The following is a 24,956-nucleotide window of genomic DNA, read 5'->3' as shown; positions in this document are numbered from 1 at the left end:
TGCAGAGGGCAATGGAGGCAGGAAGGGTGTCAGAACCGGTAACTGAAGTCACCCTTGTGGTCTCTGACTTGTCAGAAATACTTCAGTTACCGGTTCTGACACCCTTCCTGCCTCCATTGCCCTCTGCATTCCCTCCAACCTACCATATGAACACAAGCAAAAGTACATCCAATTATATGTGCCACGTCACACTTGAAGAGGATTTCAGAGCGAGTCAAAACACTTTTACAAAATTTTGGGAGGCACAATCAATAACAACCATGTACAATTATGTGAATTTTGTATATTTTTGTAACATATAAAGAAATGTAAAAAACAATATATTTTGGCTAATTATTGAAATCCTAAACAGTCATATTCCAGGTTGCTTTTACTTTTTCCTGTCATTCACTGTAGCATTGCCACTATTGCCTGCCTTTTTAGCACACCAGCCTGGTCTCGTGGCAGGGCAGACGACAATGAAGAACTGAAATGCTCAACAGCGTCATCCACCAGCCCTTCCCTCTCGAGGATGTTAATTTCATCAGGCTGAGTTATTGATATGTTGTGAAGAACACAGCATGCTTTTATTATTTTAGGTATCCGAAGAATATCGGCATCTACATGCTTCAATCGTCGAAACCTACCTTTTAAGAAACCAAAAGCATTTTCAATGGTAACTCTTGCTTTGGAGAGTTTAGTATTGAAGAGAATTTGTGCTTGCGATAAGTTTCCAGAGTTCTTAAATGGTACCATTACATGCTTTTGGACTCCAAAGGCAGAGTCTCCTACAATATGATATTGTGGTGATGGGAAATAATTTAGGTCACCGTTTTGGATTTTCTTATAAAGTGAAGTTGACTTTAGCACTCGGCTGTCATGTGCAGATCCCGGGAAGCCCACTTGAATGTAGGAAAAACTTTTATTAGGCAAGCAAACTGCAAGTAAAATGACACTGTGTTTTTGTGTTCTATCAACATAATCGGCCTGCGTGGGTGATGGAGCTTTGATGTTAATGTGGCATCCATCCAGAGCCCCTACCACACCGGGAATTCCTCCCATTTCTTGGAATTCATGTGCAATTTCAGACATTTTAGGAGGAGTTGGCCACAAAAAGACATCCTTTCCTGCATTGCAAATGACATCAATCAGTCTCTGGACACAATCAAACACTGTACGTTGTGACACACCAAACATCTCTGATATTTCCCTGTAGGTACTCTGCGTTCCTAAATACCAGAGTGTAATGTACAAAGCTTTTCTTGGACTTAAATAAAGGCTGGATCCTGAAGGGTTCAGACCGTATGCTTCATGTATGAAGTCCAAGATGAGGTCAAAAGATGTCCTTGTGAGGCAAAGGTTCCGGAAGAAGTCCATCTCGCTCATGTTGTCCAGGATGTCTGCCAGACCCTCCTGTTTTGGATGGTGTTCCCTACAATACAAATGCGAACCAAATTAGTATACTGTACAATTGACCTTAGTAGCAGAATGAGGTTATGCTGAATTTTACAATTAGTATTGGTCGACAATAATTACCTTTCCATGAAGTCACAAGCTACTGCTGCTGCTGCTACTGCTACAGCACCCATATCTGCCTCTGGCTGCATCTCTGCCACGCTTGCAACTGCCAATAGAGGCATCATAGGTCCTGATAGAAGAGACTGGTTTTCGTCATCTTCCATATAAGTATCAGAGTCGGTGCTGCTGTCCATTGTCTCGTCCCTTGGCTCAATTCTCGTAGTCTGGCTTGATGGTCCCACCACGGCTGCTGTCTGTGTTATGATCCGTACGACACTTTTTCCGAGACGGTGCGAGCGAGGGTCGTCTGATAGCACAGTAAGTCGTGTTTACCAAGAGACCTGCCGGAACATCAAACAGTGTTTGATATTCTCATGCGCTGGTAAAAACGCCTATAAGGGCAATTACTGTTCAATATTTATTAGGAATCACGTGGACAATAAAGTGTTAGCCGGAAAAAAGTCAGTAAAATTACAGAATCACACCAAATTACCAATACGGATATTTAACATGAAGCTTTGCTTGCGTTGTCCAATAAATTAAATAGCTCCTAACCTAATTTATAACAAAACCTAACCATTCCACAGAAAAAAGGGACAGTTTATAGTTTCACCCAACCAACGATTTTGATATGTGGCTTGTGTGTTTTTGGTGAGAAATATTGTCACTGTGATATGAACAATCATCGATGCTCACGGTGTACATCATTTCCATCGCAAATGCCTACTTTTCAAGTAATTAATTATTGAAGTTTGCACTTATGCCTACATCACCCCAACGATCTGGGGGACCTGTGGGAAATTGGGGTTTTTGGGTGGGGAGCACTAATAAATCAAGTAATGCGCATTGCAAAACAGGTATGAAATGAACAAGAATACATAAAAAAGATATAAGAAAAGCAAATATTACCTTTGAGGTCCGGAGTGTGGTCGGCTAACGCGAGCGGTAGCCATGTTTGTTTACCAACGATTTGAAATATTTGTCGCTATATACGCTATATTTAGCAAAGGCCACTCCACCTGCACAGGAGTTGCTAACTGTAAACTAATGTAACCTAACCTAACCGAACGGTTAGGTTTGGTTAGGTTACGATAGGTTAGGTTACATTATGTTTGGTTAGGTTATGTTAGGATAGGTTAGGTCACGTTATGTTAGGTTACTTGAAAAGTACGCATTTGCGACAGAAATGATGTACACCATTGTTCATATCACAACATTTCTCACCAGAAACGCATAAGCCACATATCAAAAACGTTGGTTGGGTGAAACTATAAATTGACCAAGGGACAATCTATAAATTGACCAAAAAAAAGCTTTCAAGTAAAAGAAAAAAAAAAAAAAGTATGCATGATACTGGAATAAAACCAAATTTTCAATTGCTTCAAGAAAGAAAATGGTTAATTCATTTGAGTCTGAATTGGTACTAGAATATATGTTAATATGACTGACTGTCATGCATAAATGAGTTGCTATACTCTGTTAACTATTTTACTAAATATCAGTCTAGCATATGTACACCATATATGAGGTTCTTATTTTTCATGTCGGATATCTTCATGAAAAGAAACTTGGCAACGACCTAAGCACTAATGGAAACACCAGCAAACCTTTCAAGTCTTCAAAGGCTAATCTAGTAGAGGATGAAGGATTCTAGACCAATAAGTATTTCTACTAATGTGGTATAACAAGTACATGTAAGTTGAAATATTGAGTACTTGTTAATATCAGCATTTCATTATTTTTGGTTTACCTATTGCTATTTCAAGTGCATGGGAGGCTCAGTTTAAGAGGCTTGTCTTATTTGGACTCCCTTCTCTTAGTATTTCTTCTATATGGCTTGGAATTGCATTTCTAAATGTAATGTAATCTCTCTTTTTTAACCACATTACATCAAGTACATACATACATATACCAAGGCTTTTTCCCCCTTACAAGGGAGGTAGCCAAAAAGGAAAAGGCATAAAATCATTCCCACCCATTCCATCCCTGAATACACTCCACACCCCTCCACCCTCCCTCTCATCTTAGCACCTCCTGGATGACGGGTCATCCCTGCACCCTGTCCACTGCCCTGGGTCAGAAGCAGTGTCGCAAGACACAGCACATCCACAGCAAGGCCGTTTCATTAAATTATAATAACATTCTATATTGTTTCCTAAATCACACTAGCTATGGTTTACAATATGTATACTCTGACAATATAAATAAATTAGAGAATTATTCTGGTTGTTTCCTTTCACCGTACTTGATCGTAATAAATAAATCAGTGAAATAAATCACTTTAAAGTACTTGACCATGATAAATAAATCACTTTCCTTGGGACCATGCACAACAATCTAGTTTGCTCTTAAATGCCCTTATTGTTGCAATGTAACAAGCCATTACATCCACAGCAAGGCCACTTCACTTAATCGGTGTATTTCTATTCTGCCTAAAGCCATGCTGTTCCTTGCATATCAATTTATTATTCTCCAGATGTTCAACAACTTTGTTTCTAATTAACTTTTCAAACAGCTTACACAAAACACATGTTAATGACACTGGTCTATGATTTAATGCTTCAGCTTTGCTACCTTTCTTAAATATAGGACCTTGGCCACCCAGTGAGATGGTATAATTCCAGAGTTCAGAGGTTCCTTGAAAAGCAATAATACTGGTAGAGCAAGTTCCTTGTGACACTCTTGTAAAATATTGGGATGGATTCCATCTGACCCCATTGACATTTAAGCCACTTAGTAGACTATCCACCATTGTCTCATTTATGTCTTTTTCATCTAATATTGGTACTTCATAAGGCAGTTCTAGTACAGGAAGGTCATGTTCAGATTCTGCGACAAACACACTTTGGAAAGTCTTATTGAATTCCTCTGCAGTTTCAAAGTTATTTTCAGTCATTTGTCTATTGCCTTTTTTCAACATTGTAATCTTTTCCTTCATTGATGTTTAGCTCCTTATATAATTCCAGAAGTGTTTTGAATTTTCCCATATAGCCTCCATTAATTTCTTACAAAATTCTGTTTTGGCTTGTTTCACTTTCCCTGTGGCTAAGTTCCTCACTTTCCCTGTGGCTAAGTTCCTCTCTTTCCTGTACTGCCTTGCTCTAAGGAGGGTATTCCTAGCTTTGAGTCATCTTAAAGCTCTTTCTTTTGAGCTTATTTGTGTCATAATTTCTTTTGTCATCCATTTTGGTTTAGATTTTCTTGTGTCACTCTTTATCTTAGGAATAGATTTTTCAGTTCTGCTAGAATATTAACTAGTATTTCATTCATCTCCTCTGCTGTACTACCTCTGAATTTTTCTGACTAGTTGATCTTTGATAGGTATCTCCTTATCTCCTCATAGTTCCCCTTGAAGTAACTGAGCTTAGTAGTATATTTTTCTTTCAACTCTTCTAATATATCATCTATAAGGTTAAATGTGTTTTCCAAACTTATTTGGAAGAAATAAGAGTGTCTTCACTATAACACTTTTGCCACAAATGATTAGTTTTTGTGGTCAGAACCTCCAGAATTCCTGTGACATCCTGAACAAACATCTTATTTTCCAACTTAAATGTCTTTTCTCAAACTTGTTTGAATGAGATAACATGAGTTTTCTATAATTGTTTTGGGTTCTGTTCCAGTATCATGCCAACACATTTTTTATTTCTTTTGCAATTGAAAAGTATTTCTTTATGGAATGATTATGTTAGGTTAGGAGCTATTGGACAATGTAAGTTTTGTATGTGTAGTTTCGTGATTGATAAATTTGATCTGGTACAGTTGCAAATTATTATTTTCCAAAACTATGAAATTTATTTTCCCATATTTAGCATGAGAGGGGGAAGGAAGTAAATTATGTCTGTGGATGGTACTTCTTTATTCTAGGATTCCTGTGCCATCTTTAACAGATACCTAATTCTGAATGAATGTTTAAGTGGAGGGGGAAGGGATGGCCATATAATGAAACAGCGAGGATAAGCCAAGTCTAGTTTTCAGGCCCTGCTAAGGAAGTGCTGAACTTTGTTGTATTTACCTAGTTGTATTTTACAGGAAGAGAGCTATGCTCATAGTGACCCACATTTGTATCTTTCCGCATACAGTTTGTTCTTAAAATCATGTATAGTTTTAGCACTCACTGTTTCCTCATTCAGTTTGTTCCAGATATCTATCACTCTGTGTGGGAAGCTATTCTTTTTCAGATCTCCTCTGTAACTGTCCTTCTTAAGTTTCTTCTCGTGTCCTCTTGTTTTTCTTCTGTCCCACTTTAGTAAGTCATCTCCATCAAGAATTTCCAACCCTTTCATAATTCTGAAGATGGTTAACAAATCACCTCTTCTTTGTGTAGCTTTTGACCTGTTTAATGTGGTAGGGGACAGGAGTGACCTTTCATCAGTGAAGTACTGAGATGAGAGGAGTGTTAAATGGATTTTAATTGTGTGCAAAATGGATGAGTGTTTTGACTTTGTCACCTCTTTTATTATTGTGAAAGGGTTTTTAGTATATATTCATAAATAACTTTGTGATCTTCCTATGCCTGTATATAGAAGTATGATATTTTTATTTATTGCGTATCATAATAGAAGGAAATAGGTTTGTAGGAAGAATTATTTGACATATTAGGTTAACCATAAATGGTATTATCATGTTCTGAAGATGTACAAATTGGGGTTTGAATGAAAAGCAAAGTAGAAGAGCATGTGGGTAATTTAGAGAGCAGGATAAGAATATATGAATTAAGGTGATGACCTCTTCTTTGAGGTTTTACATAAGAAAGAAGGAGACTCCAAGAGACCATAAGGCCTACACTAGGCAGCTCCATATCCATCACCACCTGTCATCCACATCCATAAAGTTGTCTAAACGTTTCTTAAAACAACTGATAGTTTCAGCGCTCACTACATGGTTACTAAGTCTATTCCATTCGTTGACCACACTATTAGTAAACCAGTTCTTGCCTATTTCCTTCTTAAATCTAAATTTGTCCAGTTTAAATCCATTACTGCGAGTCCTGCCCTGTTGTTTTAATATGATGACCTTGTTTGCATCTTCCTTGTAGGGATATTGCAATATTAAATTTAAATAGATGTCCTTAGAGCAGCATTTCGCAACCTTTTCCGACCATAGCACCCCCTGTTGTCATGTCTAAGCAGTCCAGCACCCCTATCTTGTTATTAGAAGGATAAAAGAAAGTGAAGTGTACTGCTTGATGATTTATTTTCTTGATTTCATAGAACTGAAACTAATTGACAATATTGTTTGTAGAAGAAATAAGAACACCCTAGAAAAATAAAATAGCATGGAAAAGGTCAAATATGCCGAACTAGGTAATCAATGGCACATATATCAATGTGAGTTTTGTGTGCATCACTTCCCAGAACCTCCTATAATTGATTTCAGCACCCCAGATTGGGAAATGCTGCCTTAGAGGGTGTGCCAATTAGTGATCAGGATACAAAGTAAGCAAAAAAACATATATGGGTAACAGGGTTGGAGAGGATTGTATAGCAAAAAGTGACAACTTGTTCCATGAAATGGGTGTACTAAGGATGAACTGGCAATATTGAAAAAAAGGAGATGTTTCGTTGCCCATGTCCACCCACCTTGCACTGAAAAGTGATGGCTGGTTTGGGTGGAAAAGAGAAGAAAGGAAATCTATATGTGTATAAAAGTTGGAAGAAAGAAGAAGAAAGAAAATCTAGATGTATATAAAAGGTGAAACCAAAGTCTCAATAATATATATATATATATTTTTTACAGATTAATGAAGCTATAACAGAAAAGTAGAATAGACAGAAAATGAATGGGTAGAACAAACAAGAAAAATAAGAGATGGCAAATCATAGTACATTTTTGTCTCCAGAAATAAAGTACTTGATTGACTTTGTAGTTAGGTCAGCTGTTGAGGAAGACTTAAAGAAGGAAAAAAGAAATGGACAGTGGTTATCAGCGGACTTCAATCTCAACTGGGACCATGTAGAAAAGGTTCTTGGTACAGGTATGTGGATTTTAATTCTTTCAGTCATGGATTCGGTCAAGGATCAATGACGGTACCTGCACATGGTTGTCCAGCAAAATGGACAGCGGAGCTTTCCATTTTCAAGGCTTGTCAACTTCTTCACTTCCATCAGGTGGTCTATGCCTGAGAGGCTGACACATAGTCTTCTAACTAGGCCATGAATCTCTCTCCATCAACTTCAGCTTTATTTTATTTATACATTTTCATGCATGGAGAGCTGGCAATTGGCGATGCTTCCCCTCATCCTACTTTTAGCCAGTAACATAGAAACAGGCCTATGCCAATATAACACAAACAATAGTCAGAACGTTTCTTCCCTGAAACATCAGTGAGAGTGCCCAATGACCAGTGCATGCCACTGTGAGGCTGCAGCTTTTCCACACATTGAAATTCAAAGGAATAATTAATTATTATCATATTTCAATCACTTGCAGAAGACCCATAGTAGAGTAATATACATTTGGAACAAGTTAGGTGAGAAAGTGGTGTGTGCAAAAACAATACACAATTTTAAAACAGTCTAGATAAAATGAGATATGAAGACAGGACACCACGAGCATAGCTCCCCTTCCTGTAAAATACAACTAGGTAAATACACAGGTAACTGGTAAGAGTGACCTGATTGGCCCATAAGTCACTCAAGGAAGAAATAATGTGTTGTTGTCTTGGCATGGCTAGGGTTGGGCATTGTTCTATGTCTTCTGTGTAATGGTTGCTCCAGGGGCTGTTTGTTTCTGTGGCCAGGCCTATTTTGTTATGGTACTGTTTAAGTATAATTATATATGGATGGATGGATGGGGTAAAAGGGGCATTGGGAAAGGGGGGTCCTATTTTGTTATGGTATTGTTGAAGTATAATTGTATATGGATGGATGGGGTAAAAGGGGTATTGGGAAAGAGAGGATGTCTGTCGAGGAAGGAAGGGAGAAGACAGAAAATATGGGTGAATGGAGAATGGTTGTGTATGGATGATGCTGTGATCCATGGAAGGTAGTGGAGGGGGGGGGGCTAGAGGGAGCATGTATTTACCTAGTTGTAATATACAGGAGGGGAGCTATGCTCGTGGTGACCCGTCTTTGTATCTCTCCGCATCAAGTTTTATCCTAAAATCTTGTATAGTGTTTGCACATACTGTTTTGTTGTCTAATTTGTTCCATGTATTTATTGCTCTGTGTTGGAAACTGTTCCTTTTCAAGTTTTTTCTATAACTGTGCTTTTTCAGTTTTTTCCGTGTGAATGATATTTTGATGCATCCCAAAGGGATATCTCCCTGTCTTCTCTTTTTCTGCATGAGGGGATGGAGAGGAAGGTCACCAATTAAATGAAGTGGCCTTGCTGTGTCTTGCTGCATTGCTTCTGACCCAGGACAGTGGGTGAGATGCAGGGATGACCTGTCATACCTGTCATCCAGGAGGAGCCAAGAAAAGAGGGAGGGAGGGAGGGGTGAATGGGAATGGAGTATGTGGGGATGAAATGGGTGAGAGTGGATTTATGCCTTTGCCTTTGGCTATCTCCCTTGTAAGGGGGAAAAAGCCCTTGGTATATGTATGTTCTGTTTAAGTGCAGGATGGTAATGTGAACATTGTTGTGCATGTGTGGTTCTTTCTTCTCTTGGAAGAGATTTTTCTCTGGGGCTGATGCCTGAAAGGGTTTGATTAACTGAGGAATTCCTTGGTCTGTCTTGAAATGCTTGTTTTGTAATCTAAGTGTAAATGTGATTTTGTTTGGATGTGTTGTGTGGTGCAGGCTGTTGTACATGCTTGAATAGTATGTTGCTGTTTTTTTCAGTTGGTTGTATTTACCTAGTTGTATTTTACAGGAAGAGAGCTATGGTTGTAGTGACCTGCTTTTGTATCTTTCAGCATCCAGTTTGATCTTAAATTCTTGTATAGCTTTTGCATTCACTATTTCCTCATTCAGTTTGTTGCTGATATCTATCACTGTGTGTGAGAAGCTATTCTTTTTCAGATCACTTCTGTAACTATCCTTTTTAATTTTTTTTTCATGTCCTCTTGTTTTTTTCTATCCCATGTACATACATATACCAAGGCTTCTTCCCCCTTACAAGGGGGGTTAGCCAAAAAGAAAAAGGCATAAAATAATTCCCACCCATTCCATCCCTGAATACACTCCACACCCCTCCACCCTCCCTCTTATCTGAGCACCTCCTGAATGACGGGTCATCCCTGCACCTTGTCCACAGCCCTGGGTCAGAAGCAGTGTCGCAAGACACAGCACATCCACAGCAAGGCCGCTTCATTAAATCGGCGACCCCCCCCCCCTCTCCGTCCCCCCATTGCATAAAATGAGAGGACGGGGAGAAATCCCTTCGGGCTGCGTCAAATTTTGCTCACACATACTACCTCACCCCCCATCCCCCCGCCCATTCCACCTCATGCAATCACAACATCATCCATATACAACCATTCTCCATTCACCCGTCTTCTGTCCTCTCCCGTCCTTCCTCAACTGACATTCCCCTCTTCCCCAAAGCCCCCTTCACCCCATCCATCCACCTCATACTAGGACGTCCCCTCATGTTCACTCCCTCCACATCTGCCTTCCACACCTCTTTTACTAGTCTTTCTTCACTCATTCTTTCCATGTGTCCAAACCATCCTAATACTCTTTCATCAACCCTATATCCCAGCTCCTTTTCCACCCCTATTCTCCTCCTCACCTCCTCATTTCTCACTCTATCTAGCCTAGTAACCCCCATCATACTTCTCAGACACCTCATCTCAAACACATTCAAACTCCTTCTCTCTTCTCTTATGTTCCATGTTTCTGCCCCATACAGTGCTGTTGGCACAATCACTCCTTCATACAGTCTCCTCTTAGCATCCATTCCCAAATGTCTATTCCTTATTACACTCTTTAATCCACCAAGGCATTTACTCGCTTCTCTCAATCTACATTCTATCTCCACTTTCACTCCACCTTTCCCTGCCACATTTGCACCCAAGTATCTAAAACTATCCACTTCCTCCAGTCGCTCTCCCTTAATGCTCACTTCCAGTCTACTGCCACTTTCACCCCTTGTACATCTCATCACCTTACTTTTACCCACATTTATCTTTAGCTTTCTTCTATCACATACTCTCCCAAACTCTGCCACCAACTTCCTCAATCCCTCCACCGATCCTGCCACAAGCGCAGTGTTGTCCGCAAACAACAGCTGGCTCACCTCCCACTTTTCTCCATTTTCTTTAACCATCTCCGATCCCTTGCTCACTACCCTTGCATTTACCTCTCGCACCACCCCATCCATGTATAAGTTGAACAGCCAGGGCGACATAACGCATCCTTGACGAAGTCCCACCTTTACCTCGAACCACTCACTCTCTCCATTTCCAATCCTGACACAAGCTCTACTACTCTCATAAAAACTCTTGACAGCTCCCAGAAGCTTTCCTCCTATCCCGTATATCTGCATAACCTCCCACAGTGCCTTCCTGTCTACCCTATCATAAGCCTTTTCCAGATCCATAAAAGCCCCAAAAACATCCTTCCCCTTTCCTATAGCTTCCTCACATATCTGTCTTACCACAAAGATCTGATCTACACAACCTCTACCTGTCCTAAATCCACACTGTTCCTCACCAATCACTCCTTCTGTTCCTCTCCTACTCCCATGTGATGTAGTGAAATGGGTGAGTGGGGTTGAGGGCTCTTGCACAGAACTTTGTACCTATCATTTTAATGTGGTATTCTATTGTGGGGATTTTGCACTAATGTAAAAACATCCTCAAAACATACAACAAATGAATGTAGACAATCACAAACAAGCACACTGAGCTGCTTCAATTCCTACATAAACACAACAAACACGGCTCTGATTCAGGAAATTAAACTAATACCACAATCCATACCACCTACATTATTTGATTACACAACAATAAAGGAAGGCTATGCACTTCACAAAGGAGGACCCATAACAGTATACCCTTCTTCAACAAAACAAAACAAACTAAATAAACACTAACAGACACCACAAGAGAAATAGTCTCAGTCCAGTCAAGTCACAAGTAAAAAAACAACAACTTACATCACAAATATTTACATAACACCCCCAAGGCTACATCCCTCAACTCTGACCTCTCAACTTAGACTAGATACTGACAAATAAGTTCATGAATAACAAATTAGGAGTATATACCTAGATGAATAGATGAAAGATAAAAGAAAAAAATAAATTGATAGATATATGAGTAAATATATATATATATATATATATATATTTTTTTTGACAGTCCATCTAGATAGTAAAGAATGGTTCAGATCTGCTATCAAAGGACTCACTCCTGGGTTCTCAGAGATTTACTGCAAAATGAAAGCCTTGTCCTCGGAGACATATGAAAGGAAACTTCAGCCATTTCTACAATGGACACATGATGTGAGTAGCATTACCTTTGCTGTTTACTTTACCATCTTGTTTACTTGGTCCTCAGGGGATTACAGTAGAATCCCCCAAAAAGCATTGCCCAGACCTATGCTGTTTAACCTTTTCATAAGTGATCTCCCCACACCAGATCTAGAATATTTATTTATTTTATTTATTATTATTTATATTATTATATTTTTCATTTATTTATTCATTTATCATCATCATTTTTTTTCACATCCAACCTATATGTGGACCAAAAGGTCTCCTGTCGGCATGCTCCACCTTTGTAATCCTTTGATGATAACAACCTGGTAAAGCAACTACAACTACAAGAACACCCAAACTTACTTAGACAAACAAGAACAATGGTTTAAAAATAATCAAATGCCTTACCCCAGAAATCATCAGTAACATTTTTAAGTGTAGACAATCATGAGGCCAAGAAACATTCAATAGTAAAATTAGATAGCCAAACCCTTCCATTGTAAAATAACCTTAACATTTTGGGCCTCACCTCTGATACTCGCTCTTCAAAGATCCAATAGTGAAAATCAAGAAGAAAATAAACATACTAATATCAACCAGAAGCATGAGCCTTGGTCAACAGGAAAAAAGAAACTCTTCACAGTCTACAAACAGCTCAACCTCTTCAATACAAGTCAAATATTCATGTGCACATCAGGTTGCCTGATGTATGATGATGCATCACAATATGGGAATTACAAAATATAAACTTACTGCTGTTATATTCATTCTCTTTCACCCTGAATAAATATAATGTCACAGAAAACATAATCAAGCCTGTTCACAGAATGCGGTCACTGAGATACAGCTACAAAATAAATATTATCAGGATGATAAATGAAAAAAACCTAATGTGATAAACCAAACTCTAAAATACTTATTATTGCCCCTAACTGATTAAGAGTAGATGACCGATGCCGGCATCCTCATATATCCCACTTGCAGCTGATGACACATGCATAGGCATCATTGTATTCAAGAGGTTAAAAGCCTCACTTGACAATGCTTCCACAGCATATAAGAAATATTCTTACACTCAAAACTTAATTTGCTATTATCAAATTTGTTTTGGATCCTACTCGGATGACCATCTTCAAATGGTCTAGTGTGAGAATGCATTTTTCAGAAACATGCAAATTATATGTGATTTTATATTTTCACAGGAAGAGCATATCAGGGAATGCCTTCATCTTGCCAAAGACTGTCCTGATGCACTCTTGCCCATCCTTTTGATCACAGCTATTACTGAAAGATGCTTAGGAAATGTAAGGTTGAGCAGATTTTTTTTTAATGTTTATTCAGTATTATTGGCATGATTTATCTCAAATATTGGAATTACTTTTTTGTCATATTTAACCTGTATGTGAGTGTTGTTGTTTTGTATATTTAATCAGACTACAGCAAAGGGATTTTGTTTAATTTTAGGGAATCTTAATGAATCTCCTCAGGAGTAGCATCAATTTATGTAATTTCATTCTTCCAGGGCTAATTACTTGTGGTGGTCCTGGAAGATAGACAGCAGAGAGAATCATTTCCCTACTGCCCATTTTCAAAACCCATCAACCCCTTTCATCTACTTCTGGAGGTGCAGCCCAGTTTTCCTTTTATCATAGCTCTTTGTAGAAAAAATATTTAGATACCATTACACTAAGAGCCAAGAGTGAAAAATTAACTTAAGTACCAGAAAATGCAAGGTTTTGGAAAAGGTAACCAGCTCAAAAGGTTATAATTGGAAAATAAGGGACAGAATCCCATAAGCAAGACTCCCTTAATTAGCACATTAGCAGGATTAGACTTATGTGTTTTCTATTAGTGTCAGTCTGTTGGTGTATTTACCTAGTTGTATTTACCTAGTTGTATTTTACGGGAAGGGGAGCTATGCTCGTGGGGTCCCGTCTTCATATCTCATTTTATCTTGGGGCTGCATCTTATATGGAAATGAGGATGTTGAAAGGTTTTGAAGATGGGTAATAGGGGTTCTCTCTAACATCTGTTGGGTAACAGGGATTCTCTCTAACATCTGTCGGGTAACAGGGATTCTCTCTAACATCTGTTGGGTAACAGGGATTCTCTCTAACATCTGTCAGATAACAGGGATTCTCTCTAACATCTGTCGGGTAACAGGGATTCTCTCTAACATCTGTCGGGTATTAGGGATTCTCTCTAACATCTGTCGGGTAACAGGGATTCTCTCTAACATCTGTCGGGTAACAGGGATTCTCTCTAACATCTGTCTTGCAGGTACCCATTAATGGTCTCAGCCCCAGTATTGCAGTCTATATATACATACATACATATACTAAAAGACCCTTTCCCCATATAAGGAAATTGGTCAGCCTATATATTAATATAATTAAATAATTGAATAAAATAATTTAATCATATAAATATTAGAGTTTTACTTGCATTTGTATGCATGTGAGAATATTGTTGGCAATTGTGTTTTGAAATTTTAAACGAGAGCAATTTTTCTTCAGGTGTTGTTGCTGAAAACAAGAAAAATTCCTTTCCTGATTAAGGATCTTCTTGCCCATCCAGAAATAACATCCCTCTTGGGAGAGAAACAGGTACGTAAAATTATGTCTCTTATGAACTCCATTGGTACATTTAGATGATTTTTTTTTTTTTTTTTTTTTTTTTTCAAAATATATTCTCAGTTTTGGTTCTCATTTGATAGCTACTTTTGCACTGTTCTTTCTGTCTTATGCATATAAGTCATTAATCCTTTATATTTTGTATAAATGATTCTTTTATATTTTCTATATATTATTAGTAAAAGAGGTGTGGAAGGAATGAACATGAGGGGGCAACCAAAGATGAGGTGGATGGATGGGGTAAAAGAGGCATTGAAAAAGAGGGGAATGTCTGTTGAGGAAGGAAGGAAGAAGACAGAAGATAGGGGTGAGTGGAGAATGGTTGTGTATGGATGATGCTGTGATGCATGGAAGGTTGTAGGTGGGGTATGGGGAGGTGAGGGAGTATGTGTGAATGATATTTTGACACAATCCAAAGGGATTTCTCCCCATCTACTCTTTTTCTGCATGAGGGAGAGGGAGGGTTGCTGATTAAATGAAGCGGCCACGCTGTGGATGTGCTGTGTCTTGCTACATTGCCTCAGACCCAGTGCAATGGGGAAGATACAGGGATGGCCTATTCTCCAGGAAGAGCCAAGAAAAGAGGGAGGGAAGGGTGGTGAATATGAGTGGAGTACGTGGGGATGAAATGAATGAGAGTGGAGTTATGCCTTTGACTTTGGTTATCTACCTTGTAAGGTGGAAAATTTATTGGTATATGTATGTATGTATATGTTAATGGTCTTTCCCCCTGGTAAAGGTCATTGGCTGAGTCAAAGCATGCCTTTAATCTTCATGGGGAGAAAGTATACCTTTTATGATAAACATAACATGGTGGCATGAAAAGTAGAAAATTTGTAGTGATATATGTGCCCCCAAAAACATATTCTTGGAAAGAGTGACCATTTCAAAATGTTGGAAGACACAATACGTGTATTAAATGAAATACTGAAAGAAGGAGGAAACTTAGTAAATATGGATGGCTTTAACTCTAAAACAACAGGGTAGGACTCGCAGTAATGGGTATAAACTGGACAAATTTAGATTTCAGAAGGAAATAGACAAGAATTGGTTTACTAATAGGGTGGTCAATGAATAGAATTAACTTAGTAAACATGTAGTAAGTGCTGAAACTATCAGTTGTTTTAAAAAATTATTAGACAACTTTATGGGTGGGGATGACAGGTGGTGATAGATACAGAGCTGCCTAGTGTAGGCCTTATGGTCTCTTGCAGTCTCCTTTATTCTTATATTCTTATGTAAAGAAATATGTTGAGAGGAGATGACAGTGAAAGGTGGAGAGGACTTTTGGGGAAATATATTACTGGAAAGTGGAAATAAATAAATTGAAATTAATAAATAAATAGATAAATAAAATGTACCATGTTAAAGGAAATAAAGTACTGAATCAGTTTAATGTTTCCAAGCTCCTGGGTTTACACATGTATCACCCAGGTATTGTGTTGATGTATATGGCAAAAATTACTTCATATTTCTTTTTTATACATGCATACATACACCCATACTTCATATTTATTTTTTATAGATGCATATATACATCTGTGGACCATTTCCCCCTTATAAAAGGGGTGTCCATGTCCTTTTTTGCATTTCATGATAATAGCAGAATAATTGTTGCCAAGGGTCTCACTGGTTAGAGATGTAGTCCCACAATGAATAGCACAGTTCTCAGGCCCTCCCATTGGTCTCACTGGAAAGAAATGTTTAGCCATCGTCTATGTTGTATTAATGTGGGACTGTCTCAGTGTCACCAATTTATAGTTGTAGGAAAAAAAGGAGGATTGTCTCTGGTTGTCAGCTCTCCTTTTTGTCATATTCATATGGTTTAATGTCACAAACTCCCCCCTATTGGAAGGCTAGGATGGTGCCCCTCACAGAGGACTTTGTAGTGTGGAATTTAATGAACCATGCCCCTTGGTTCAACTTCACCAGTGGCAGGATTCGAACTGCCATCCCCTTGACCTTCACCACAAGTAACGACACCCTAACCCGCTCAGCCAGCGAGCTAAAAAATACAAAGTTGATGTAGACAGGTCGTAGGCCCAATCCAGAAATTGAGTGTCAGCCCCTCAGGCTGTACCTCTAGATCAGCATTTCCCAACCTTTTACAACCCTAGTATCCCCTGTAGTTGGGTCTAAGCAGTCCAGCATCCCCTAACTAATATCTTATCACAAACATACATACATATACCGAAGGCTTTTTCCCCCTTATAAGGGAGGTAACAAAAATACAAAGGCATAAAAACCAATCCCACCCACTCCATCCCCTATCATACTCCACTCCCCTCCACCCTCTTCCCTCCCTCTTATCTTGCCACCTCCTGGATAACGGGTCATCTCTGTATTTCGTCCACTGCCCTGGGTAGTGTTGCAAGACACAGCACATCCACAGCAAGGTCACTTCATTATATTGGCGACCCCCACCCCCCTCGGTCCCCTCATGAGGAAAAGGAGAAGACAGGGAGAAATCCCCTCAGACCGCATCAGTTTATTTCTCACTCATACTCCCTCACCCCCCATCCCCCACCCATTCCACCTCATGCATCACAGGATCATCTATACACAACCATTTTCCATTCACCCCTACCTTCTGTCCTATCCCACCCTTCCTCAACTGACATTCCTCTCTTTCCCAAAGCCCCTTTTGCCCCATCCATCCATCTCATCCTAGGTCAACTCCTCATATATCATACTGTGTGTCATAAAACTAGGAGTTTTATGACACACAGTATGATAAAATATAGAGTAAGAGACAGGACCTCACAGGACCTATATTTCAGTAAACAGGTAAATACAAAAGAAAACGGTACCAGTGGGGTCCTAGGAATGGTAAAGGAGAGATTTGAGGACAATTGTTGTTGTTGTTGTCGTTCCCTAGACTGTCTGTCCGAGCAGTCCCGTCTCCCCAAGGAAGGCCACAGCCGAAACTGGGTTTTCCCACAAATCCTTTATAGAGTGTATGTTGTGTTGTTTGCGTGCATGATTGTGTATAATGCAGTCTTCCATTATGTGTTGTATGGTATGGGGTGAAGTGTTACATCCTGGGCAGCTGTTCACAACACGGTCGTCCAGCCTCTTCTGGTAGCTTAGAAGTGCTGGGTGGTGACCGCATCGCAGTCTGGCCAAGTGGACTCTGTCCTTTGAGGACAGTAGAAACAAGGGATAGCAAAAGTTATATAAAGTAATTCATCATTCCTGTGTTTACCCAGTTGTACCTAGTTGTATTATATGGGAAGGGAGCTATGTTTGTGGTGACCCGGCTTTGTATCTTTCAGTATCAAGTTTTTTTTTCTTAAAATCTTGAATAGTGTTTAGACACACTGTTTCTTTATCTAATTTGTTGTAGGTATCCAGAAGCTTTTTTTTTTCAAATCTCTTCTATAGTTATCCTTTTTGAGTTTCTTTTCGTGTCCTCTTGTTTTTCCATTGTCCCATTTTAATAAATCATTCCTATCTAGGATTTCCATTCCGTTCATGAGTGGAGATTTGTCTCATGACATAGTATGTTGAGTCTTGTCCATAGGGGTGCTATTAAGGTTCCCAAAGCCCCAACCAGATATAATTGTGCAGTCAGTGCAACTGTACAGGAACATCATTGATTCAGGAAGCACAGTACCTAGGCAGACTAGGGTGCTGGTGTCTGGAGATGAGAAGATACATGGCTGGCACTTCAAGATCCACTAAAAGAGCAGATGCACAATGGCAGCAAGGAGCTAGTCTTAAATCCCCAAGCTCTGACAATGGTAAACAATGCATAGGCACCTCACAAAGCAAGTAATAGCTGAAAAATGAGAACAAATTGTGAGGTTTTTTAGCAAATAGGAATGGGTGTTTTTTGAATCAGCCACCCCTGTTATAAGGGAGAAAGGGCCTTTGGTATGTATGTATGTATGTATATGTACATATAAATATCAGTTTTTAATGTTTCCAACTTGTGTAATAGAACTTCTTTTTTTTTTTTCCTCACCAGGCAGTAATACTCATCATTCTTATGGGCTCAGTACTTGGAATCAACATTCGAAACTTGGCCTGGCATGGCTTCCTGGCAGGTGATGAAGCTCATGCTGTATTTGTGTACATCACGGTAATCATGCTGGTCGAATGTGGGAAGACCCTACACCATCTTGGCAAGAAGACTATTCCAGAACGTTCAAAGGTCCTTTTTCTTCAGTGTTTGATTTTTAATGGAATGAGTCAGGAATGTGTAATATGTTTCTGGTAGTTTAATGTGTGCATTGATGGAGTTAGCAAGGAGTTTGATGTGAGTTGGAATTGAGTGAAAGAGGCATGTAAGCAAAGTGTAGGGCATGATCAGTTGCTGTCTGAAGATGATGTATTGTTTTTCAGTGATAAAAGTTGATGGTTGTAATGATCAAGATTCTTGAAAAAGGCTTGTTTTAGAATTAAACTAAGAGGCAGTGTATGTCCAGATCAGTTTATCATTCTGTTGCACCAAGAGACCAGCAGCCCCAAAGAAATCAGCTCTGGCCATCACTTCAGCCCATATGCCACTCAACGAAGAGATTTTGTGGCGATATTTGGAATGAATGGGTGTAGGACATTGTGAAATGATATATTCTCTATTTTGTGTGTTGTGATTACATCTTAGAAACTCATTGACTGTTGCCAGTCCAGTTATGTGCTGGTGCTGTTGAAACAATAGGTAAAGACTTTAGTGTACTCATAAGGGACCTACCTGGCAAAGAGGAAGGTTATGGATTGAGGATGGTGCTGGAGGTAGAAGGGAAACAACTGAAATGTGGAACTACAGTGATGATAAGTTCACTATTTTTGGTATTATATCATTGTGATAACTAAATTTTTCTTTTCTTGTAGATTGAATTTTCTGTGGCACCCACTCTGGATATATCCGGGGAAGAGCTTCATGGGATTAATCATGCAAAAAGAATCATCAATTATTCATCTCTTCTTCCTGTAGTTCATTTACATTTCTGGAATTCAGCCATTGATCTTCTACAAGAAAAAAGGTTTGCTTTTTTTTCTGGTTTTTGAACCAGATTTAAGGTTGTCTCATAATCTGATTTTTAAGTGTATCACATCCTCTATAGGGCTGTAAGATTTATTTATTGATTTATTTTTTAGATTTAAATTACTGATATTGACAATAGTGACTTAATAATTTGTTAATATTGATTTTTTTTTTTTTTTTTTTTCTCCAATTAATAGATGGGGCTGGGCAGTTTCACTCATGTTACCACTCTTAGAGACAGCGATGCGAATAATATTTACTGAAGTTAATGGGTGCCCAGACCGAGTACTGACTGCTGAAAACTCTGTACTTTACACTACATTCAATGAAATACTGTCTGATACCTATGAGCAGCAAGAAGCAGAGGTTTCAGAAGAAACGTTTGACGACATTGAAACTGTGGAATCTCAACATGAGGTTTCAGTTGCTGAAAATGAAACCAGTGGTGTACAAAATGTAAGTGAGAATGAAATTGCTCGTTTGAAAAATCATATATCTACAGTCACTGGTACAAAATTACTAGTGATGCTGCAAGATTTACTCAATTTTATTGATGGACCCAGAGTTCGTGACCGAATAAGTCATGGTGAGTGTGATATTACATCATTTCCAAGAGATTTAGCTCTTCATATTCTATATGTGTCTGTCCTGGTTCTTACCAGAGGGAAAAGAACATATCAGGAGACCATGAAGAAAAACACTGATTATGGTGTGAGTCTTGCTTCTAACTTGGATCGTTCTTTAAGTATTGGTGAATGGTTTGGTGTTGAACAAAACATTCAAAGAAATTTGTCAGAAGTTACTCATGAAGATGAGTATTCTGTTGCAGAAAGCTCAAATTCAGATGCTGCAAAATTCTTAGAAGAACTTGAAAAGGGAGAACGCACATACAGATGCTTATTTCATCCAATTGCACTTTTCCATCAAAGTTTGATTAAAGTATTTGAAATGCTAGAGGACTGGAAAGACTGGAAAAAGCCAGATCAAAATGATCTTGAGTACCTTTGTCAGTTCTCTGATGTTCCGTCCACATTCTCATATCCTCCTCTCTCCCTCCATCACAGTCTTTGTAGTATTCATGAAATAAGTAAATGTAAAGCACGTTGTAAGAGCATAGAGTATAATGTTTTGTATAGGCCAAGACTCGAAATAGAAATTGCTTCACTTTTTCAGAGAATCTGCATAAATATGCAGAATACCATAGAAAACCTCAAAAATAATTTAGAAGAGAAACTGCATATGTTTGAGAACAAAATGCTCAGATCAAGACAACGTGTAACATACGTTAGACAGCTCAAATGTGTTCCTGTCATTGTAAAGAGTTGCTACTTAACGTTACAGATTCTTTTAGCTCATCTTTGTTTCATGGAGAACTTAAGTAAGCTAAAGGAATGTGAAGTCAGCTCATTAAGAAAAATTTTCAAATCTTTGCTTCAGGTTTATGAAAATCTGAGTTTGTTTACAAAGCTTAGTGTTAATAAGTGGGATGAAGCTTCTTCACTCTCAGAGAAAGCCATGAATATCATACAAAACTTTTATGATATGAAATAAGATATTTTGAATTCTAATGGGTTTTCAAATTAACCTCTTAAACCTGGGATCAATTACATTTACAAATACCTCACTGGCTGAGTGGGTTAGAGCATCACTTTGTGGCGGAGGTTGAAGTGACAGCAGTTTGAACCTCACTGCCAGCGAGTTGGACCAAGGGCATGGTTCATTAAATTCCATGCTACAAAGTCCTCTGTAAAGGGTACCATCCTAGCCTCCTGATAGTGGGAGTTTGCAACATTAAACTGAATCATCATCATCATCATCACAAAGACCTCAATCACTTTTTATGGGGTCTACCCAAGTCAATGTGCATTTTTTGCTTTAATTCTTTAAGTGAGAAAAAAAAAATTAAAATGGTGTGCCCCTGGTCCCCTCACTCTGCTCTGTTTCATCACCTTTAACAACAATCAGAAGACAAGATAGTAGTATTCTTGTCCCTCACTGTAGAGGGCTAAAGGAAAAAGAAGAGGTGGAGTTATAGGGATAATAAGAGAGAGATGGTAACAGAAAGGAAAATCTGTAGAAGTTAAAGGTGGTATACTTGGACAGTGGATGCTTGCTGGCTAAGCAGGTTAGAGTGTTGCTACTTGTAGTGGAGGTGACGGCAGTTCAAACCATGCCACCAGTGAGTTGGACCACTGTTGGATATCTGGAATAAATTGGATGAGGAAACAGTGAGTGCAAAAACTACACAAGAGTTTAAGAACAAACTTGATGCTGAAAGATATGAAGACGGGTCGGGTCACTACAAGCAAAGCTCTCTGCCCATGAAATACAAGGTAAATACTTGCATGGTGTTCATTAAATTTCATGCTACAGTCTTCTGTAAGGTACACCATCCTAGCCTCCTGATTAGGGGAGTTTGTGATGTTAAACTGAATCAAAAGTGATTCAACACTCCTCGGAGAGTAGTCTCCAATTATAAAAAAAAATGCTGCATGATTCTGGTCCATGGGTATATCATTAAAGTGCCTATGTTATTGACTGGATAGACCTTATGCAGTCAATACATCATACAGGGTAAGAGGGGTCACTAATTAGCATTTTTGTAATCTGCAAAAACTAAACACAAAACTTTATTCTGTAGTTTTCTCAAGTTGATGATTCATTGTCTACTGGTGATCTGTAATGGAGAAGCCACATCTAAATTCTGCCTGTTGTTGCTGTTGTTGTTGTCGTCATTCTTTAGACTGTTTGGCAGAGCAGTCCTGTCTCCCTGAGGAACACCACAGCTGGAATATTGTTTTTCTAAAAATCCGTCATAAAGCGTATATTGTGTTGTGGGTGGGTGTGATTGTGTACAGTGCAGTCTTCAATAATGTGTTGTATAGTATGGGGTGAAGTGTTGCATCATGGACAGTTATCTGCAATCCAGTCATTCACCCTCTTCTGGTAGTTTAGAAGGCGTGGATGGTGGCCACACCTCAGTCTGGCCAAGTGGACTCTGTCCTTCTGGGGGAGAAAGGATTCATAGGGATGGATATCAGGGGGTCTGGCATGCAGCAGTGTATTGTCTTTCAGTTTGTTGATGGATCAATGAGTGGTGTGATTATGGATATGCTACTGGAGGTTAGTGTTTGGTGGTTATTGAGGAAGAGAATAGAGTATTTGTGTGTGAAAAGTACACTAGGAGAGGGTGGTGGATGGAATGGTGGTAGATAGGGATTTAATGGACTGCATAGTGGTAACCAGGAGAAGAGTAGGAAGAGTTAAAGATGTGCATGTTCTAAGGGGAGAGAGTTGGGGAATATCAGATAATATTTTGGTGGAAGGTAAGTTGAAAATGGAAAATAGATAGAGAAAGAGGAAAAGGACAAAAGACAGGGAGGTGCTTAGAGTAAACTGCTTAAATGAGAAAGAAAAGGAGAAAGAGTACAAGAAGAAGCTGAGAGAAGAGTGGGAGGGAGTGAAGAAGAGAGTAGAACTAGGAGTGGAGGAATGGAGATGTTTCAAAGATGGTGTGTGGAACAAGGAGGACAGGAGGAAATAGAAGGAAGGGTAATGAGTGGTAGGATGATGAAGCAAAGAAGATTATAGAAGAGAAGGAATGAGCATTCACAGGTTGTTTACAAAATAGGATGAGAGAATCATATGAGAGGTACAAAGAAAAGAGAAGTAAAGCATAAGATAAAGGAGGCAAAGAGGAGAGCAGATGTGAAATGGGGTAAGAGTATGACAGAAAATTTTGAAAGTAATAAAAAGATGTTTTGGAAGGAAATTAAGAGAGGAAGGGGAGGCAAATCAAGTAGAGAAGAAAAGGTAAAAGGTGCAGATGGAGAGATGGTAGTAAGAGAAAAATGGGAAAAGTATTTTAGGGAGTTGCTAAATGTTAAGGAGAATAGGGAGGGAAAGGCAGTTGTAGTGGGAAGCACTAAGAAAATGACAGTGATGAATGAGAAAAATGGAGGAGAAATAAAGAAAGATGAGGTGAAAGCAGTTAGTAAAATGATAAGAGCAGGTGAGGCACCTGGGTTGGATGGGCGTGATGCAGTGTCTAAATAAGGGAGGTACAATGATGGTGGACTGGCTGGTGAGGTTGTTTAATGTTTGTCTAAAAGAGGGTAGAGTGCCGGAGGACTGGAGGAGTGCCTGTATAGTTCCACTTTACAAGGGAAAAGGGGACAAGTGTGAGTGTAGTAGTTTCAGAGGGATCAGTTTGTTGAATATAGTTGGGAAGGCTTATGGGAGGGTTCTGATTGAGAGGATTAAGAGAGGAACAGAGGGAGTAATTGGTGAAGAGCAGTGGGTTTGGGATAGGTAGGGATTGGGTGGATGAGATTTTTGTGGTAAGACAGATATGTGAGAAAACTTTAGGTAAAGGTAAGGATGTTGTTTGGGGCCTTTATGAATTTGGAAAAGGCTTATGATAGGCTAGACAGGAAGGCAATGTGGGAGATATTACAGATATATGGAATATGAGGGAAGCTGTTAAGAGCAGTCAAGAGTTCTTATGAGAGTAGTAGAGCCTGTGCTAGAATTAGAAATGGAGAGATTGAGTAGTTTGAGGTAAAGGAGGGACTTTGCCAAGGATACATTATGTTGCCTTGGCTGTTCAATTTATACATGGATGGGGTGGTGCAAGATGTAAACATAAGGGTAATGGGCTGGGGATTGGAGATGGTCAAAGAAAATTGAGAAAAATGGGAGGTTAGTCAGTTGTTGTTTGCTGACAACATAGTGCTTGGAGCAGGATCAAAGGAGGGATCAAGGAAGTTAGTGATGGAGTTTGGTTCATGTGTGAAAGAAGGAAGTTGAAGATAAGAGGGAGGGAAGGGGGTGGATGGGAGTGGAGTATGTGGGGATGGAATAGGTAGGAGTGGTTTTTATGCCTTTGTTTTTAAGCTACCTCCCTTGTAAGGGGGAAAAAGCTGTTGGTGTATGTATGTATGTAAGATATGTATGAGAACACTGAATAAAGGGTTCATGTAGTTTTGTAATTGTTATGAATTTTTAAATTATATTGAATTGTGTAAATATAAAAGTGTGAGGATAAAGAGAACTATGTTGTACAATTCTATATATGTATAAATGATACTTAATGATAGATAATTTACTATAACTTAAGTATAAAAATCATTATATCTCATCACTTGTACTTTGTTATTGATTTACTGTACAGTCTTGTTATTATAAACCCTTCAGTTCACCGTAGAATTTTGATTTTTTTTGTGGCCATGGCCAGAATATTTTATTAACCTTTAGGAGACCTCTGTCCAAGAAAGGATTGAGCCGCTCATTCAATCATTCAATCCTCTGACCAAGAAAGGATTGAGCCACCCAGTCTATCATTCAATCCTCTTCCCAAGAAAGGATTGAGCCAGGCAGTCAGTCATTCAATCCTCTGCCCAAGAAAGGATTGAGCCACTCAGTCCATCGTTCAATCAATTTGTCACCTAAGTTCTCTTACACAGGA

At 38.9% G+C, this 24,956-nt stretch overlaps 1 protein-coding gene across 3 annotated transcripts; it reads left to right on the top strand.

The window, feature by feature from the left end:
* Window positions 1-1,708: 1,708 nt before the first annotated feature.
* On the top strand, window positions 1,709-24,735 carry LOC143028131 (endoplasmic reticulum membrane-associated RNA degradation protein-like). Of its 3 annotated transcripts, none has more exons than XM_076189768.1 (8): window positions 1,709-1,879; window positions 7,237-7,474; window positions 11,748-11,890; window positions 13,069-13,170; window positions 14,383-14,472; window positions 18,470-18,655; window positions 19,336-19,487; window positions 19,687-24,734. In XM_076189768.1, exons 2-8 carry the CDS (start codon window positions 7,309-7,311, stop codon window positions 21,038-21,040), a joined length of 2,193 nt encoding a protein of 730 aa, XP_076045883.1. In that variant the 5' UTR covers window positions 1,709-1,879; window positions 7,237-7,308; the 3' UTR covers window positions 21,041-24,734. The 3 variants fall into 3 exon arrangements, with proteins under 3 accessions (XP_076045883.1, XP_076045882.1, XP_076045884.1); XM_076189767.1 differs by lacking the exon at window positions 1,709-1,879 and adding an exon at window positions 3,070-3,191; XM_076189769.1 differs by lacking the exons at window positions 1,709-1,879; window positions 13,069-13,170 and adding an exon at window positions 3,070-3,191 and having other exon boundaries at window positions 19,687-24,735.
* The last annotated feature ends 221 nt before the right edge of the window (window positions 24,736-24,956 follow it).

Source organism: Oratosquilla oratoria, chromosome 9, assembly GCF_046742065.1.
Source record: "Oratosquilla oratoria isolate Oo_2021 chromosome 9, ASM4674206v1, whole genome shotgun sequence".
In the NCBI taxonomy this organism is placed as follows: Eukaryota; Metazoa; Arthropoda; class Malacostraca; order Stomatopoda; family Squillidae; genus Oratosquilla; species Oratosquilla oratoria.
Note: the sequence above shows the minus strand (reverse complement) of the source record. Positions and strands in the feature narration are given on the sequence as shown.

Coding starts and splice junctions, on each gene's coding strand:
- LOC143028131 (XM_076189768.1), top strand. CDS start 7,309: ATGGCAAATCATAGTACATTTTTGTCTCCAGAAATAAAGTACTTGATT. Junction 11,891..13,068: donor TTCTACAATGGACACATGAT/GTGAGTAGCATT, acceptor ATATTTTCACAG/GAAGAGCATATCAGGGAATG. Junction 14,473..18,469: donor CCCTCTTGGGAGAGAAACAG/GTACGTAAAATT, acceptor TTTCCTCACCAG/GCAGTAATACTCATCATTCT.